This window comes from Panthera uncia, chromosome E1 (genome assembly GCF_023721935.1).
Source record: "Panthera uncia isolate 11264 chromosome E1, Puncia_PCG_1.0, whole genome shotgun sequence".
Taxonomy (NCBI): Eukaryota; Metazoa; Chordata; class Mammalia; order Carnivora; family Felidae; genus Panthera; species Panthera uncia.
Genome location: NC_064814.1, coordinates 54,429,054 through 54,447,948, shown reverse-complemented (window position 1 = coordinate 54,447,948; position 18,895 = coordinate 54,429,054). Strand labels below are relative to the sequence as shown.

Here is an 18,895-nt window from a genome sequence, read left to right as displayed (position 1 = left end):
AAGTGGGATTTTCCACTCATACATCACCTTTCTGATTTGTTTTCTGAGAAAGTCGGCCTTTATGAACCTCAGTCGCTCGGCACCGCTGATCCTCATTTAGAAGACTTTCCAGTAAAAGGTGTGACTTTATGTTTATAAATAATGCTCGAAATCACGGAGTGCTGCTTTTCACAAAGACACAGGAAACTGTCAGAAAGAGCTATGGCTATTTTGGGAACAGGAATAAGCCATCCTCCCTCCTGAGAGGCGACCGCCAAGGCACTTTCCGAGCCCTGCTGGAAGACCATCCGGCCCCCGAATCACAAAGGACCCCGGCCGCTCCTTCGGGCACACCGAGGTCCTTATCAGGACCCAACGGTGCAAAACATGTACAGTCCGCAATTCTGGACATCACCACCTCTCTCCAACATCAAGAAAGGCTGTGCACGATAGACAGGGCCACACAAGCTGGGGAAGAAACAGACGGCACTTGAGAGTTGAGGAAATAAGATTTCCTTGGGAAACAGCACGAGCAGGTTGGAAAGAAACCTCTCTGCCAAGAGGCCCGCCAGCCTCACCCACTAAGGGAAATTCTAGAATGCTGCAAACAGGGGCAGCCTGCAGGGTGGGCTTAAAGTGCGGTAATGATTCTCCATCACCTGGAGGGCTGGTAAAGGCACCGAGTTTCTGAGTCAGGAGGTCTGGGCTGAGAGACTGCATTTCTGACAAGCCCCCCCCCCCCCCCCCCCGCCGCCCACCTCCAGGTAATGCTGCTGGCCCAGGAACCTGACTTTGACAACCACAGGCCTAGAGGGGGCCAAGGAAAGGCAGAGTTTTCTCCGCAGAAGTGCTTCCTCCTGGTAAAGGAGATATGGTACGTCTATATAGTGGAATATTCCTCGGCGATCAAAAAGAAGGAAATCTTGCCATTTGCAACAATGAGGATGGAGTATATTCTGCTAGGCAAAATTAGTGACAGAAACACAAATATCATATGATTTCTCTCATGTGTGGAACTTAAGAAACAAAAGAACACAGGGGAAGGGAAGGAAAATTAAGATAAAAACAGGGACGGGGGCAAACCAGAAGAGACTCTCAAATACAGAGAATAAACTGAGGGTTGTTAGAGGGGAGGTGGGTGGGGGGCTGGGCTAAGTGGGGGATGGGCGTTAAGGAGGGCATTTGTTGGGATGAGCATTGAGTGTCATATTAAGTGATGAATCACTAAATTCTTTTCCTGAAATCATTACTACGCTATATGTTAACTAACTTGGATTGAATTTTTAAAAATACAAAAAAAAAACAAATTAAAAAAAAAAACTGCTTCCTCCTGTCTCCAGGTGTTAGGGGAAAGTTTTGGGTTTTTTAAAAAAATACTTATTTACTTTGAGAGAGAAAGGGAGAGAGAGAGAGAGCACAAGCAGGGGAGGGGCAGAGAGAGAGGGAGACACAGAATCCGAAGCAGGCTCCAGGCTCTGAGCTGTCAGCACAGAGCCCGACGCAGGGCTCAAACTCACGGACCGTGAGATCGTGACCTGAGCCGAAGTCAGACGCTTCACCGACTGAGCCCCCCAGGCGCCCCAACAGATGTCATTTTTATATACCGGTGGCAGAAAGCAAGTGAGGTCTTTATCTGGGGCCAGGGAAGAAGAGGGGTGAAGAAAAGGAGGCAGGAGTCCCTCTTGACTCTCAGCCTGACATTCTCCTCCCTTGGCGGGAGACAGCACATGGCCCGGCCCCCTTGGGTGCTCCTCACCCCCAGATAAATGAGACCAGGCTCCCAACTGTGCACCCTGGCCCCAGAAGAAACCCCAAAGCTTAGCAGTGCCCAAGATATGATGAGAGACTCCAACGGGAAAATGGCATCTGAGAGAGCAATGTGGAGTCCAGGAGGGTGGGCTGGGATCTGAAGATTGGGAACTAAGAGAGAGCGTTGGGGCTCTCAGCTCCTGTCCTCTCCTGCACCTCAGAGGCATAACTTTTATCCTACTTATAAAATTAATACAGGTCCCCGGAGGAAACGCTGGAAAACACGGAAAAATCAAGAGAGAAAACAGAAGTCCTCCCGGATCCGTCGCTGGGAAAGAACCACCACAGACCAACCCCCAGCCCCCCGCCCCAGCACCTGGCGGCAAAGGTGTGGCATGGGGGCCAGGGGGCCACCCCAACCTGCAGGAATCAGGGACAGAAGGAAGGTGGTGGCACGGCTCAGGGCTATCTGCACGGCCACCAGGGTTCATCCCCTGGGGGAAATTCGGAGCCTGAAACCAGCCGGATCCACTCTTGCAAACACAGGGAAATCAAGACTTCAGGATGCCGGGGCTGCACGAAGGACTGACCAGAGCAGGAAGGGGCAAAGCTGGGGGCCCGACCCCCAGCCCGGTCCTCTCTGATGCGCTCAAAAACCATTATGAGAACAATCGAAAGGATCTGGAAATCAGCTGCTTAATGTGTCCCTTTCCGGAAGCTTACATAAAAGCTTTTCTGCACGTCCCTCTCCTGGAAGCACCAGGATTCTGGGACCCAGGCGACTATTTTCAGCCAGAGCCCACGCCCTGCATTCCCCGACAGGCTGTCAGTGCAACAGGAAAGGAGGCCACCTTGCAGCTGCTGGTGCTACTTTACCTGAGGGCCAGGTGTCAGAAACGCAGGTGACAGGTCGCACGTCTCCAAGGCCTTCTGGAGGACATGCTGCCACCCCTCTGACTTCACGGTGCCCAAAGAGATCACCGGTGGCCTGCCATGCCGGGGCCTGGGAAGTGTGTTGGTTTTCCGGGGCTTCCCCACAAAACACCACCAACCAGGGGGCTTAAACAACAGAAATGTGTTGCGTCCCAGTTTTGGGGGCCAAGAGCCAGAGATCCAGGTCTGGCGGGGCTGGTTCCTTCTGAGGGCTGTGAAGGAGAGTCCGTTCCAGCATCTGTCATCTGGGTCTTTGTATCACCTCCCCCTCCCCCTCCCCCGCCATGTATTTGCCACTATGCCCCAAATTCTCCTTTTTGTAAAGACTCCCGCGGATTGGATCGGGCCCACCGTGTTCCAGGACGACCTTATCTTAATTCAAGCATCTGTGAAGATCTTATACCCAAGGTCACGTCCACAGCTCCTGGGGGTTAGGATTTCAACATCTTTTGCAGGGGCACAGACATCAATCCCTATCAGGAAGCAAGGGGCTGGGGCTGGGGCTGGCTGTGAAGCCTGGGCTAGAAGTCCAGAGGGCCTGGGTCTGTGGCACGGCCCAGAGGGGCAGCAAGGGGACCGACCGCCAGGGACCGGGAGACAGCTAAGCCCCAAGTCTAGCGCAGACCCCAGGGGGCCTCCGATCAGACCACATGTGCCCAGTCAGGCTGGCTGTGAACATACGAGCTATCAAACTGCTTCTGCTCTGACTTCTCTAACCCAAGTGCCCCCAGTCACCCGGAACCCCTACGAGTCCCCACAATGGCCACGCGAGGGTTAATTTAGGGGGTGGGGGTGAGAGGCAGGACCCCCCCCCCCCCAGGTCATATTGTTCCCACAGCTCCTCCCTGTTCCAGATTGCAGGATCATTTCCACTCTCCCCCATTACAGGAGCTGTTTCTCCCGGGGCTGAGGGCATCTTTGGGCGTACAGAGAAGCGTTAAGCACAGCTGGTCAGGAGATTCAGTCAAGGGCAACGACCGGGGGGGCTGCCATATGCAAGGCCCGGCTTATGGTGTGTGCAAAGGACAAGATCCTTCCAGCGCAGGGTCTCAGTGCCCCTGCGCTCGGCCCAGCACGCTGTTCCCAGGGAGCGGCATGAAGTAATAAACACATCCTGCATGACTAACTTCTCACCCTGTTCTCCTCCCACGCCTCTTGGATGAGCCCTGCCTACTCTGGAATCCGACTGGGACTGAAGTAACAAAAACGCCGTTACCCCACTCCGAGATCTTCCTCCGATAACAAAGATCTGATCATGGGGAAACCGCGCCAGCTTTACAGACGGAGGCGCGTTCCCAAACTGTGGCGGGTGATGGGCATGCTGGTGTTGGGACTCTTTGGTTTCAGAGAATCTTAGAGCCGGAAGGGATCTTCAGAGAGCTCTATGCAAGCAGGAAAGAAAACCTGAGATCCAACCCACGAGGAAAAGACCCATTTAACAATCCCCTCTCCACCTGAAGGACGCATTCCGTCTTTGCAAACATGTAAACATGTAGCCATGTGCACTGTTAGCCCACACCGCCCTCCCCCGTAAGAAGCCATCCAAGTGGATAATTGGAGCTGAGCTCAGAGAGGCATTAACAAACACTTGTTGCTTGATAATCAATTCTTGCGGCGCTCGCCCACTCACTGATCAGAATGCAACCTACAGATCCTTTCCATTTTTGCTAGGGGTTCCCAAGGCTCTGTGGACTCTCACCCTTTAAGCAGCTACCCAGTTTCCACTGTCCAGACTGCCCTTTCAGATGGACCCCAACTTCCTGCTGCAGCCACGGGTTCCCAGAGCCCCAATACACACACACACACACACACACACACACACACACATACACACACACACACACAGACGTCATGCCAGCCCCGGAAAGGCAATGCTTCCTGCGCTGATAGTCAGGTGCACGCAAAACCTCCAGGAATAAGGCAGCACACGAGATGAGCCGGAGGTCCTTGCTGAAATAGATGCTTTGTAACTATATACCAGTCAGCCATTTCTCCCTGGATTCTCTTTTTTGAGTTATTTTAATTTTTATTTAAAAAAATTTTTTAACGTTTATTCGTTTTTTGATAGAGACAGAGTGTGAGTGGGGGAGGGGCAGAGAGAGAGGGAGACAGAATCAGAAGCAGGCTCTGGGCTCTGAGCTGTCAGCACAGAGCCCGACACGGGGCTCGAACTCACGGACCGTGAGATCATGACCTGAGCTGAAGTCGGACGCTCAACTGACTGAGCCACCCCAGGCGCCCCTGTTTTTTATTTTAGAGAGAGAGAGAGCGTTTGACCAGGGGAAAGGGGAAGAGAGAGAGAGAGAGAGAGAGAGAAAGCTTAAGTAGACTCCATAGTCAGCACGAAGTCCAACACAGGACTCGATCCCAGAACCCCGGGATCATGCCCTGAGCCAAAATCAAGAGTTGGACGCTCAACTGACTGAGCCACCCAAGTGCCTCACTCCCTGGATTCTTGATTCTCTTACCGGATCGGATCCCCTTTCTTAATCTCCGATTTCCAAAAGCATTTATAAAATAAATATATAAATATATATAAATATAAATAAATCCTCCCGACTTGGTGTCCAATGCCACCTCTCTTACGCATTACTTGGTATAAAACCACGAGGCTCTGTCTCAACGCAGGTCAAAACTCCAACACCCACAGGAACTGGACACACAAAACGCAGGCGTGCGACAAAGGGTAAGAAAAATCAGGGGGAGTGAGGCAACCTTCTCGGCTCCTCCCGGCTTATGTGCATGCAGGAAGGTGGGTCCAATGCGGCCACACCCCATGATTCTTCAAGAGAAGACAAGTTAACCAACGTTCATGGAAAACGTCCCAATTTGCCAATGTTGTCAAGTCACAGAACATTTTAAATCGCTACGTACGCAGAATAAAATGCCGACCCCTGGTCTCAAGACAATCCAACACATGACCTCCGTCACACCTGCACCTCTTCCGGGCCGTTCAGCAGGATCTGGAGGTGCTGACCCTGCTGTGACCGTCAGGTCTCCTACCGACACAGAGGCACCCTAATGCCGCTGCCCTAGAAATTTAGTCATCGTGAATGAGCACTGTTTTATTTTATTTTTTTTAATGAGTTCAAGCCAAGCAAACACCATTTCCTATGGGTCCACAACTCACAGCCATATCGTACTCTTATTTTGGCCTTTAATGAATGAATATTGCTCAAGCTAATAACCGGTAGAGATCCCACCACCTGATACGGTTGGGTTACCCTGACAGGGATGGATCAGCCACTCCAGCCCATCAGATGCCACCAAACTCCGCTCATGGGGTCACGGGGCTCTGCGTGATGTGCGGTGAGGGGTCAATAACTCTATGCTGGCACTTGCTTCCTGACCAAAGCTGAGGCAACTTAGCAAGCCCTCGTCTAAAAACCTCCAGAGAAGAGCAATACAAAAGTAGAAACCTTACGGCTTCTTGCCGTATCAAAGGCTTGAACGATTTCACTAGACTCTTAAGTTCCCTTTGAAGACAAGGATCGTGTTCGTTCGGTCCAGATGTCACGATGGGAAAATGAAAATCGTAGAAGCCCCCAAATGCTCTGACTTAACCACAGCTAGAAGCAGAGTCGAAACAAGCATTCACAGGGGTTTTTTTAGTGGCAAAAATGCTGAGATTAAAAAAAAAATTTTTTTTTGAACTTTTGACGCGAATGCTCTGAAATTGAAAGATCTGCCACTCATCCTGGTTAGAAGAATCAGGATAAAGACTGGAAGGTATCCACAAGTCCGTTACCTTGACAACACTGAAGAATATAAATGCTAGCCAGAGTGAAGGGTCTTTCGTGACAGGTTTATACTCAATCTGTAACTTGTCGGCGCAAAATTGAGTAATCTGTTCGGAAGCGGCTCGTCTCGGAGATTCCGCCTGAACTACAGTAGCTTACGGTTATACAACCTTTAACCTCGAGACTAGAATATGTGTTTACTTGTTGGAAGAAAATTGTGTTTTTTCCACTGTACCTCTGTAAAAGAAAATTGGATTTAAGTTTACTCTTCAACCTCATGCTATTTGATCTGCTGACTATGCCCTCATCAATCTTACGGTCTCCTTGCAAATCAAAAATGGGTGGGAACTATTAGAAAGTGCTTAAAAATATAAAGCAGACGTTTTTACTCTTTCCAAAGAACAGATTCTGATTCAATAGGTCTGTGGTGGGACCTGCCTGCATATTGGTATTTTTTTTAATGTTTATTTATTTTTGAGAGAGAGAGAGAGAGAGAGAGAGAGAGAGAGCGCAGAGGAGGGGCAGAGACAGAGGGAGACATAGAATCCAAAGCAGGCTCCAGGCTCCGAGCTGTCAGCACAGACCCCGACGCCGGGCTCGAACTCCCCAACTGCGAGATCATGACCTGAGCTGAAGTCGGACACTTACTTAGCTGACTGAGCCACGTAGGCACCCACCTTTTTAAAAATTTCTTTTTAATATTTATGGTAGCAAAAAAAAATTTTTTTAATGTTTATTTTTGAGAGAGACATACAGAGTGTAAGCCGGGGAGGGGCGGGGGGGGGGGACACAGAATCTGAAGCAGGCTCCAGTTGGACGCTTAACCGACTGAGCCACCCGGATGCCCTTTAATGTTTGCGGTATTTTTAAACAAACTCCCTAGGTATTTCTAATGCCCACCAAAGTTTGGGAATCAGGCAGAAGGAACCTCCAATCAAGACATCATATGCCTCTTTTTATTGTGTTAATTTATATACCATAAAATCTTCTCTAAAAGCACGTAATAGTTTCTACTATGTTCACAGAATTGTGCAGATATCACCAACTATCTAATTTTGGAACGCTTTCATCATCTAACCCTCGTACCCATCCGAGGTCTCTAATCCTCCCCTCTCTCTGCCTGGGAAACCACTCATCTACTTTCTGGATCTACGTCATTGCCTATCCCGGGTATTTTGCGTAAATGGAACCATACGGCGTATGGTTTTTTGTATCGGCTTCTTGCGCTCAGCATGATGCTTTCAAGGTTCATCCGTGTTGCAGCAGGTGTCCACAAGTATTTCATTCCTGTTTATGCCTGAATAAGATCCCATTTTTAAGGATACAGCTCATTTTGTGTATCCATTCATCGTGTGACAGACATTTTGGTGGTTTCCAGCCACGATGAAGAATGCCATCGTGAATATTCACGTACAGGTTTTCACGTGTATATAACCAATTCTCTTGGGTATGTATCTAGGAGTGGAATTGCTGGGTCATATCCCACACGTTCCTTTTTTTTTTTTTTTTTTTAACATTTGTTTATTTTTGAGAGAGAGAGAGGGTGCAAGCAGGGGAGGGGCGGGACACAGGATCCAAAGTGGGCTCCTCACTGACAGCAGTGAGACCGATGTGGGGCTTGAACTCATGAACCGCGAGATCATGACCTGAGCCGAAGTTGGACACTCAATCGACTGAGCCACCCAGGCGTCCCTCACACATTCCTTCCTGTTTCACTTCCATATCTGGATAATTTGCTGCTAATCGGTGACCCCGCCTAACAGCCCATGAGGATAGTTCTTACACTCTGGACCAATCAGCTGCCTTTTCCACAGTAACTCAACTTCCTAGAACACAGTAAACAATACAATCCTTTTTGTCTCCTTTGTCTTGGTTTTTTACGGGTCTTCTGTATCCTGGCTGTGGGCAGGACTCTAACCCACTCGGCATTTGCCAAAGTTCCAAGATTACCGCCCTTCAAAAAGGCTGAGATTCGAGGAATGTGTTGTGTACTTTAAATGCTACCTTAACGCTACAAATTAAAATGGATTCTCTGCGAGGAAAAACAAAACCCACACAGAAACAGATTAATAATAAGCGCTAAGGTCTAACAGCTTTGCGCAAAGAGTCCATTAGATAAAAATAAGAAAGCCAAAACAAGAAACATGTATGAATGCACACACACATACACACACACAGCGAACTCAAATCAACTAAACGTGCCAAGAAAAGGCAACATTCTCATCTCACATTTGTTCAACACAGATGGACAGAAGAAAACAGATAGAGGTTTCTGAGTGTAGAAGTTTCTCCGGGCAACTGTTATTAACAGGGAATTACCAGGGCTGTTCTATCTGGAAAATGAGAAAAACATCTAATTATTTGTAACAAAGAAGAGGTCAAACAATGCTTTTGAAAGTGTTCTACTGGAAAACTTACCCACAAACTCACATTAATTCCTGGTGTAATAAAGTTAAATGGGAATCTACTCATTTAAAGAAAAATTAAAACAAGAAATCAAGAGAACGACCGGCCATTTGGCAAATGAATCCAAAAAGCTCAAAACCTGGTGAGGCCCTCCGAGCTTCACTCACAAACATAATAAAACATTTGTACGTATGGATACTTTATCAAAAGAGCAAAAACAATTCCTAGCTCCTCTGGGCTTCGGCTGGGGCTCCAAGAAGATAGTTGTGTTTCCCTTAAAAATAAATTTTATTTTGGGGTGCCTGGGTGGCTCAGTCGGTGGAGTGTCCAACTTCGGCTCAGGTCATGATCTCGCAGTCTGTGAGTTCGAGCCCCGCGTCGGACTCTGTGCTGACAGCTCAGAGCCTGGAGCCTGCTTCGGATTCTGGATCTCTCTCTCTCTCTCTGCCCCACCCTCTCAAAAATAAATAAACATTAAAAAAATAAAATAGGGGCGCCTGAGTGGCTCAGTTGGTTAAGCATCCGACTTCGGCTTGGGTCATGATCTCACGGTCCATGAATTCGAGCCCCGAGTAGGGCTCTGTGCTGACAGCTCAGAGCCTGGAGCCTGCTTCGGATTCTGTGTCTCCCTCTCTCTCTGACCCTCCCCCGTTCATGCTCTGTCTCTCTCTGTCTCAAAAATAAACATTATAAAAAAATTTTTTTAAATAAAAATAAAATAAATAAATAAAGTATCACCTCTATCATAAACTTGATCTATATTTCAGTTTCTGAGTGTTCTTCTCAACCATCATTTCTCTTTTGCCCTTCACAATATTGCCTTATTTCTCCTGAATTCTTCCTATCTCTGACAATTATTTCAAAGTCTCCCTCGCTCCTCCTTCCATGTTTCTCTGCAGGACTCTCTCCTAGAGGTTCGCCCTGGGTGATGATCTCCTGCATTTCACGGCTTCATTCCTCCGTTCACGATTAAATGAAAATTCTGGGCTGCCCTCTGTGGTCGTACAGGTTGGTCACTGCATAATGCTCCCAGGCCAAAGGGGTAAGAAGAGGTGAAATCCATTCTGCTTTCTGCTTGCCAAGCCAGGCACCCACATGGCTCCCCAGATCCTCATCTCCGGCCCAGGTGCCCCCCCCATGTCACAGACGCATCCATCCAAACATAGGCTGGCCAGCTCTCCAAGGAACCCTACGTGCAACATGGATTTTTGTCTCCTCCCCTCCAAACCCGTTCCTCCCTCGAGTCCCAGGTGCTCCCTGCACGGCTCCATCACACAAAGCAAAACAACTCAGAGGAGCCTTGAGTCCTTCTTTCCCTCACCTGCTACATCCTGTCGGACGGATTCTACCTCCTCCCTCCCCAGCTACAGCTGTAGGTGTGGAGCTGACCTCATTCCTTCTATTCTCATTTTGTTTGCGTGGGCCCATGCTCTCCGCCCCTGCTTCCTCCCCTCTGCTACCCAAGCAGTCTTGCCACGCTGTTCTGATCACGTCAGGCCTCTGCTTTAATGCCTTCTAGAGCTGTCTGTTGCCCTCAGGGCAAAGTCCCAGGTCTTCCCAGTGTCTCGTGGGGTCATCAGTGGGTCAGACTTTTCCCCGCTGTCTCGCCCTTGTGGCGCGGTGACCCCCACGTGGAATCCCCGAGTCCAGGGTCCCTCCCTCTTCCAAGACCCGGCCAAAGCTGGTGACCCTCTACCCCGGAGCCGCCAGATGTCAACACTAACACTCACAACGACTGTGGGCATGTGCTGTCTAGGACGCCAGTGTTCCAAGGCAGAGATGGCTTCTTGTCCGAATCGGCATCCCCACAGCCCAGCCCGGCTGCCAGCACTGTGACGATGCCTGTCCCTAAAATCCTCAATGGATTTCAAAGTAAGCAGATGAGCCAGAGAAAGATAATACAAATGTAAACTTGGCTGCCAACTCATTGCACTTATATGTGGTGTAGAAACAGGGACCGAACACCCACCGTGCCCAAGCGCCCTCTGAGAAGCCATCGGGGATTAAGGGACACCAGAAGTATCTGGTAGAGAGGGAGATGAACGGGAAGACGAGAAGAAAGGTGTGTGGCGGCCAGAGCAGGGTGCACGGCCCTGGCCCGGGTCACATGGCAGGAGAGGCCCCAGGGCTGGGGCAGAAAGGGGGGAAAGCGGCTGGCCCGGCCAGGAGGAGACACAAAGTCAAATGCCCCCCGGGAGTCAGGAGGTCAGGAGGAGAGCGAGAGGCTGTTCCGACAGGTGCTTCCCCCACAGAAGGGCGATCAGATCCAAAAATGTCATCGGAAGCCCAGCAGCCAGAATCAGAAAGATAGCTGGGCTTCTGTTCCCTCTGGCTAAAGAACAAAATGCTTACTATGATGTTCGGGGTCTGCAAGATCCCTCCAAACAGGACTATCTCTTTGCCGTCAGAAAGGCATTTCCCGGGGCGTCCGAATGTGGCTCAAGTCCTGATCTCACAGTTCATGGGTTCGAGCCCCGCGTCGGGCTCTGCCCCGACAGCTCAGAGCCCGGAGCCTGCTTCGGATTGTGTGTCTCCCTCTCTCTCTGCCCCTCCCCCGCTTGTGCTCGGTCTCTGTCTCTCAAAAATGAATACGCATTAAAAAATTTTTTAACTTTTAAAAAAGAAAGAAAGAAAGGCATTTCCCACCCCCCAACCCTTTCCTCGGCCAGGATTACCGCAAGCCTATCAGAGAAAGCAGGCAAGGGGAAGGAGAGCCAATCCTACAGGACGTAACAGAGTGCTTAAAGCAGGGGCCGGTAGCTCAAGGGCCCACCCTCCCCTTATCACACAGCCCATGAACCCGCGAACTAAGATCGTCTTAAGTGCTTGAGAAAGAAATCACGTTGGTGACGTGGAAAAGCTATTTGACATTCACGTTTCAGTGTCTATAAACAAAGTTTTATTGGAACACAGCTACACTCAGTGGTTTCCGTGTCGTCTGTGGCAGCTTTCATGTGACAAGGACAGAGCTGAGGAGCAGTGACGGAGACCACAGGAGCCTCACGAACAAAAACGTGTCACTACCTGGCCCTTTACAGAAGACAGTCTGCCCGCCCTTGGTATAGAGTCTCTGGGGATCAGTATATCCCCGGACCCGCAAGAAAGCCCTGACCGCCAGGCACAGGTGAAAAGCCTGGGGCTCAGGAAAAAAAGCCCCCAGACACTTGTCAGTTAATTAAAATGGGACTTTAATATCCCCTTAACGAAGACGGGAGAGTTACATTAACAGTAGCATATACCTGCAATGGAGCATCACAGAGCCGTGTTGCAACATTAGTTCCAGGAACATGTACACATACAGAAAGACGCTGTCTGACCAGTTCCCAGAACCTGGACCGTTCTTCCGATTTGTTAAGAAGAATGAGCACGCACGTGTCAGAAGGTAAGAGGATACAAATGTCTGCAACGATGTGCAGGATAAACAGCTTTAGGGAAGGCAACCACAGATTTTTACTTTTTATTTTTTTTCACACCCAGTGAGTTTCTTAACCAGGAACGTACTACTCTCTAATTAAAAGAAAAAAACAGGGGCGCCTGGGTGGCGCAGTCGGTTGGGCTTCCGACTTCGGCCAGGTCACGGTCTCTCGGTCCGTGAGTTCGAGCCCCGCGTCGGGCTCTGGGCTGATGGCTCGGAGCCTGGAGCCTGTTTCCGATTCTGTGTCTCCCTCTCTCTCTGACCCTCCCCCGTTCATGCTCTGTCTCTCTCTGTCCCCAAAATAAATTAAAAACGTTGAAAAAAAAAAAAATTAAAAAAAAAAAAAAAAGAAAAGAAAAAAATAAAATAAAATAAAATAAAATAAATGCAGATTTTACCAAGCCTCTCTTGACCACCCACCCTCACTCAGCCCCTTTGCAATAGAGTGGGTTGATTCAGGACGAGAATCCATCCAAGACACCGAGGACCTCGGTCGGCATCATGCTGTGCCTAGAACTTCCTCTGAAACTTCAAAGGCCGACCACGGTGCAAGGCCATTCAAGTGTGTGTTTGGAGGAAGCTTAAGATTAGAACGATCAGAAATAGTTCTACTTCCCTTTTCCTAGAAACCCCAGTGACCGCCTCAGCTGGAACAAGCCCCTCAAGCCCGCAGGGGAAGAGAACACAAACCAGCGACCCCTAGTGGCAGCTGCTTTCTCTGCTGCTCCCTCTGAAAGGCTGGCTCCCCGTTACCAGGACCCCTCCGAGGGTGGCCTTGCAATCACCGGCCATAGTAACGGTCCCACTGGGTCAGAAGAGGTGACCGTTAAGTCATGTGGGCGCAGACACGGGAGGTGAAGGACCAAGGCAGGGCCGACACGTGGACATAGACTGTATTTCACATCCCGCCTTGACACGCACATCTGTGATTCGCCTCACATCAAACCTTCTGTGTTTCCCTCCTCTGGGGAGGTGTGGAGGCCAAGAGACAGAGCCCTCTGGCTGCATTTGCTCTGCCCTGCCCTGCCCAAGACCACCCTGTTCTAGAACCTACTGCTGCTCCTTCTATACACCTTCCCTAGCCTTCTTGCAAGCCCCACTCTACAGCCCGCATGCTGGGGGGTCCTGGAGTCACCGTGAGGCCCAGGAAGTCCACAACAACCGAGTGCAAGGAGGTGTGGTCCTAACTCAGCTCAGAACTGCACATGGTTACCCGTGTCCTCTATTAGAAAAAAATAATTCGCAAGTAACCCCAGAATTTCCCAATGAGCATCCCAAGAAACGCGAGCCAGTGGGATACTTCGGGGAAGATGTTGCAGTCAAATTAGGGAAACCCCACACCGGCAACCCCTGTGTGGAAGCTTCCGTCTTATTAGCACAGGCCACACTCCCAGAGGATCCTACAGTAGCTAAACCTGGCTTACTCAGCTTAAACCAGATGTTGACTTGAGAACCTTCTGAGGTCCCGCTTTGGGAACTGGCCCCAGACCATGAGACTGGGTTCGATGGAAAAGCCGGGAGTGGCTGTGAGTTTCCAGAGATGACCCCCAACCCTGAAGGGCGGTCCTCCCCATCCGGCACAGACCCCCACCACCCGGCACCGTGGGGAAAGCAAGAGTCCCCCACAGCCCCGGAGGTAGGTTTCCGAAGAAACAGTCTGAGCATCGGTCGGTACACGCCAGAGAAGGACAGAAACCCTGAGGGAGGCTGGTGCAAGGTCCCCCCGCCCCCCCCCCCCCCAGAGCGGGACTCACCATTGGTGGTCGTGTTGACATAGTAACGCCGACCCTGAGGAGACAAGTAACTCTGCCAGCCAGGCGGAAGGAGGATAATCTGGCTTTCCTCTCCTGGCGGTGGGGGGACCATTCCAGGTTTCTGTGGAAGAGGAGAGAAAAGGTCACACATGGTGGGCACAGGGGGCTGTCGGGGTCAGGCGCTCACAGGGCCTGCACCTGTGCTTGCTCCGGGGCCCCATCACTCTGCACACCCCCGGCTGCAGAACCTGAAGCCAGAGCGCCTCGGGACCCCCGAGGACAGCAGCAGACGAGGCCCCGAGGCCGGCTGTGTGAACCTACCAGAAGTAATTAACGCAAGTCTCAGCAGAGCGCGATGCAAAAGCTTCTCAGACAACGCCGAGAACGGATGGAGGGCAAGGGGGGCGCTTTTCTGGTCCTGCGTCCAAATCTCTCTGGGAGAGATCTGGAGAGAACCGGGCTCACAGGCCAAAACGCGACTCCCTTTTGCTCACGTGTGCTTACGGTGGTTTAATTCTTTTGACCAGGGGGAGCAGTGTTCTTAAAAATAAAAATTGGAGAGATGTGCCTGGGTGGCTCAGTCAGTTCAGTGTCTGACTTTGGCTCAGGTCATGATCTCGCGGTTCATGAGTTCGAGCCCCACGTCAGGCTCTGTGCTGACAGCTCAGAGCCCAGAACCTGCTTCCGATTCTGTGTCTCCCTCTCTTCTCTGCCCCTCCCCTGCTTACCCTGTGTCTCTCTCAAAAATAAATAAACGTTTTAAAAATTTTTTTTAAACAAATAAGAATAAAAATCAGAGAGGGGAGCCTGCGTGGCTCAGTCGGTTAAGCATCCGATTTCGGCTCAGGTCATGATTTCACAGTTTGTGAGTTCGAGCCCCGCGTCGGGCTCTGTGCTGACAGCTCGGAGCCTGGAGCCTGCTTTGGATTCTGTGTCTCCCTCTGTGTCTGCCCCTCCTGTGCTCATGCTCTGTCTCTCTCTCTCTCTCCCTCAAAAATAAATAAACATTAAAAAAGAAGGAAAAAAAGCAAGCAGTGCAGACACATGGTTGGCTCTCCTGCTCCTGTATTTTCTTAAGGCTGCAAAACCACGTACATGTGCCCTGCACGCCCTCAGCAGGGACCCGGTCAATCCTAGATGCTCCCGGGACCCTGAGTAAACACGGCCTCCCCATGGCCAACTTCCATCTCCACGGCTTTTAACCCACAGTGCGTCTTCGATTCAGTATGGACAGGTGTCCCAGCACCGGGTGCCGGACAGCGGCCAGGCGGCCTCCTCCCCAGCAGGGCATGTCCAGAATCCCAACACCTGATCACGTTTACCTGGACCTCCAGACACCTGCTTTGGCTCCTCCCACATCGGCCGGTGGTCAAAACACACACACAGCAAACAGTCTTATGAGGAGTCCACTGTGCAGGTGCACATGTGTGTGTGGATAAAATATCCCACATACAGGAGATGTGCATCTTGGCTGAGTGGAGCTGGGAGTATTACAGGAATGAGGAGGCTATGAGGCTTCACGTAAGAGAGGAATATTCTAGAACCCAGAGGGTAAGACGGCAGGCTGCTTCTGTGGAGTCAGGTGTCTTAGAGTGTCCAAGAAGGGAAGGCCATATTTGTTGCTTCTCCTAGCAGCCCCGGGGAGGAAATGGGCAATTGTTAAAGGGTATTAAGCAAGGGTCAGAGACAGACACGGCCAGAAATAGGGTACAGAGGAGAGAGGGACCCAGAGGCAAAGGGGAAACGGCCCTCCGGCCTGGGGCTCAATCCTGACTCAGCCCCTGAGCAGCCACATGACTCGGGGAAGTGACTCAGCCAACTGCTTTTATCTGTACATCCACAAAACCGAGGGGGAAGACAGGAGCCCTGCTGCGGAAGGCACCATGGACGTGAACGATAACCCACTCAGCACCCAGGAGAGTCCCTGTCACCAAGATGCCTCGTAGCTGAGGGTTCCTGGCGGGAGGGACGCGTTTAAGAGCCCAGTGAGACCCGGTTTCACGCAGCCTCTGCCCCCTGGATGTGAAGTTCAGGGGCCCACAGTCCAGCCTAGCACTCTACCATGTCTGAAACAATGTCACCGTTAACTGTCGCTCCTCCCCAGACCTCTGTGTCCAAGACCGTGCAATTCAAAGGGCAAAGACCCACCCGCTGGGGAGGCTAACGCGTTAAGAGGGTGACGAACACGGAGGCTGGGTGGTGAGCAGACCGCTAGCTCCTTGGGGTGGGGGGGCGGTTGAGGGAGTGGAGGGAACTTCTGACCCTCCATGGCCTACCTGTGACACAGCAAACTATGACACCTGTCCCGTGTCCAAGGCTACACAGTGCTTTTCATCTTCAGAATGACTCTAGGGGCCACCTGGGTGACTCAATAGGTCAAGTGTCCGAGTTTGGCTCAATGTCATGATCTCGCGGGCCGATGAGTTCCAGCCCTGCATCGGATTCACTCCTGTCAGTGCAGAGCCCGCTCTGGATCCTCTGTCTGCCTCTCTCTGCCCCTCCCCTTCTCTCAAAAATAAATAAACATTAAAAAAAAAAAAGGGGGCGCCTGGGTGGCGCAGTCGGTTAAGCGTCCGACTTCAGCCAGGTCACAATCTCGCAGTCTGTGAGTTCAAGCCCCGCGTCAGGCTCTGGGCTGACGGCTTGGAGCCTGGAGCCTGTTTCCGATTCTGTGTCTCCCTCTCTCTCTGCCCCTCCCCTGTTCATGCTCTGTCTCTCTCTGTCCCAAAAATAAATAAAAAACATTGAAAAAAAAAATAAAAAAAAAAAAAAAGAATGACTCTAGGGGATTCATCTAACTCTGTGGGATCAGACTAAGCCTTGGCTTCCATTATAGGACCACTGATGACCTGACTGCCTTGAGGTCTTACCCATCTAGGAAACGCAGGATTCTCCCTGCCTGGACCCTACAGAGGACACCTGTCGGGGAGGACCTCTGATTCTGAGCCAGGAAGGGCCAACTTCAGCCTATTTCCAAAATGGACCAACGTAGCAAAGGGTGTCTGTCCCCTATCCCCCTCCAGCACCGCCACGGCTGCCCCCTCTGCCTGTCACCTCTCTGTGCTCTGCCCCCACCCACCGGGGCAGCCACAGTCCCGCTCTCCCGAACCACATCGGGAGTCAAAAGACACGGACGCAACTGGGTACGTACCCAGGAGAATTGAAAATGGCACCCAACGCTTACTGTAAATCCGTATTCACAGCAGCACGGTCTACAACAGCCAGAAGGTAGAAACCACCCAAGGGTCCATCGACGGATGAGCGGGGGTCAACAAAATGGGGTGCCTCCCAACAAAGAAATACCCGCCATCAAAAGGAACGAGGTGCTGATACACGCTCCAGCACGGAGGAACCCGGAAACCATGCTACGTGCCGTAAGCTAGAGACACAAAAGGGCCGCATACCGCCCGCTTCCATTTATATGAAATGCCCAGAATAGGGAAATCTATAGAAACAGGAGGCAGATTAGCAGTTGCCAGGGGCTCGGGAGGGAAGGGGGGAGGATGGGTACAGGGTTTCTTTTTTGGGGTGATGCAAATGTTCTGGAAGCAGACAGAGGTGATGGTTGCACAATGCTATGGGTGTATAAATAGCAGCCATGATACACTTTGTTAGGTGTATTTCACAACTAAAAAAAAGAAATCATTGTCAAGCTGTGGAAGAGGAAGAAGTCGGGACTCCCCACCTACAGGCCCTGCTCGAAGAGGCCCGAACCACCCACATTACCTCGTCGCTCACGGCCATGGAGGGACGGGCCTCCTGGGAGAGCCGCCCCACAGCCATCCAGACAGATGTAGTGCAAGGAACTACCCAATAATTATGGCCTCTCTCAAGCTGCTGCTTCTAATTAGTTTCCTTCAAGTTAAATCCTTTCCTTCCTTTTGCTAGTCCTGTGGCTTCTCCCCTTCCCTCCCGGCAGCTCCTTCCCATGGGAATAGGAACCAGCAGAGGAAGTGACACAGGCCCGGAGGTTGGGGCCCTACCTACAATGAACAAGATCGGAGGTGAAAGCGATTTCCTCCAACTCAGAAATTCTTAACCTGAGGCACAGCATGGCTTTGTGGAAATTATAAAATGCTGCCTCTTCCTCCAGATGGGCCATCCCTCTGTGAGCGCAAGGCCGGAATGCAGCCTCCCTTCTGTCCCTTTGTTCAGTCAACAACCTGCTCAAATGCATATGGAAAACCATCCTCAGAGAATCTGAAGGAAGCTATGGATCTTCTGCCCCCCTCCCCTGCACCATGGAATCGTTTGTGCATATACCCCCTCACTCTATTTCCTATAGAGTATCAAGAGGCTTCTAGATGACTTTAGAGCCCTAATCTAGCCGGTACTCAAGAAACACAGGAGCTCAGATCCCATTTCCGTCCATCGGTAATGACTTTCATCATGCACCGAATGTTTATAGTGCTCCAAGGACTGGGCCAGATGCTTTATGCACTTATTTCTAGTTTTTACAATTTAAACCTGCCACTAGGTACAAATTGCTTCCCATTTCAAAATGAGGAATCAGAGACTGAGAGAATTAAAAAACCCATCCAACGCCGCACGGCTGATCAAATGGTTAAAACAAACTTTAAGACACTAGCTTTGTCCTGGAGACTTCTGTCCAGCTACCTGCCTCCAGGCTACCCTCAGCCCATCTCTCCCCAGCTAGCCACAGGTGGCTGTTTGTTCACCTGGACCACCTGACCCCCCCAGCCCCCATCACGGACACAACTCAGACCCACTTCTCCTGCCCGTCTCACAGTCTCCAAATGAGCATATGCCTTCCCAGGAGACGCGCAGAAATACCACCACCCCCACCCACGCCGTCACGTTCCCGGCTGTAGGCTAACTTCCTTGTTTCCTTATTTAAAATAGTGCAACCAAGGAAACCGTCCTCTTAACGATGGCTACTGGTCCTCCTTGGGGGGAAA

At 50.9% G+C, this 18,895-nt stretch overlaps 1 protein-coding gene across 5 annotated transcripts in view; it reads right to left on the bottom strand.

Moving 5' to 3' along the window:
* The window catches only part of GAS7 (growth arrest specific 7), a 218,107-nt gene that overhangs the window by 72,524 nt on the left and 126,688 nt on the right, over positions 1–18,895 (bottom strand). For all 5 annotated transcript variants that reach the window (XM_049638101.1, XM_049638103.1, XM_049638099.1 and 2 more), the window contains exon 2: positions 13,977–14,097. In XM_049638101.1, the coding sequence (XP_049494058.1) occupies positions 13,977–14,097 (121 nt within the window). The remainder of the gene's footprint in view (positions 1–13,976; positions 14,098–18,895) is intronic.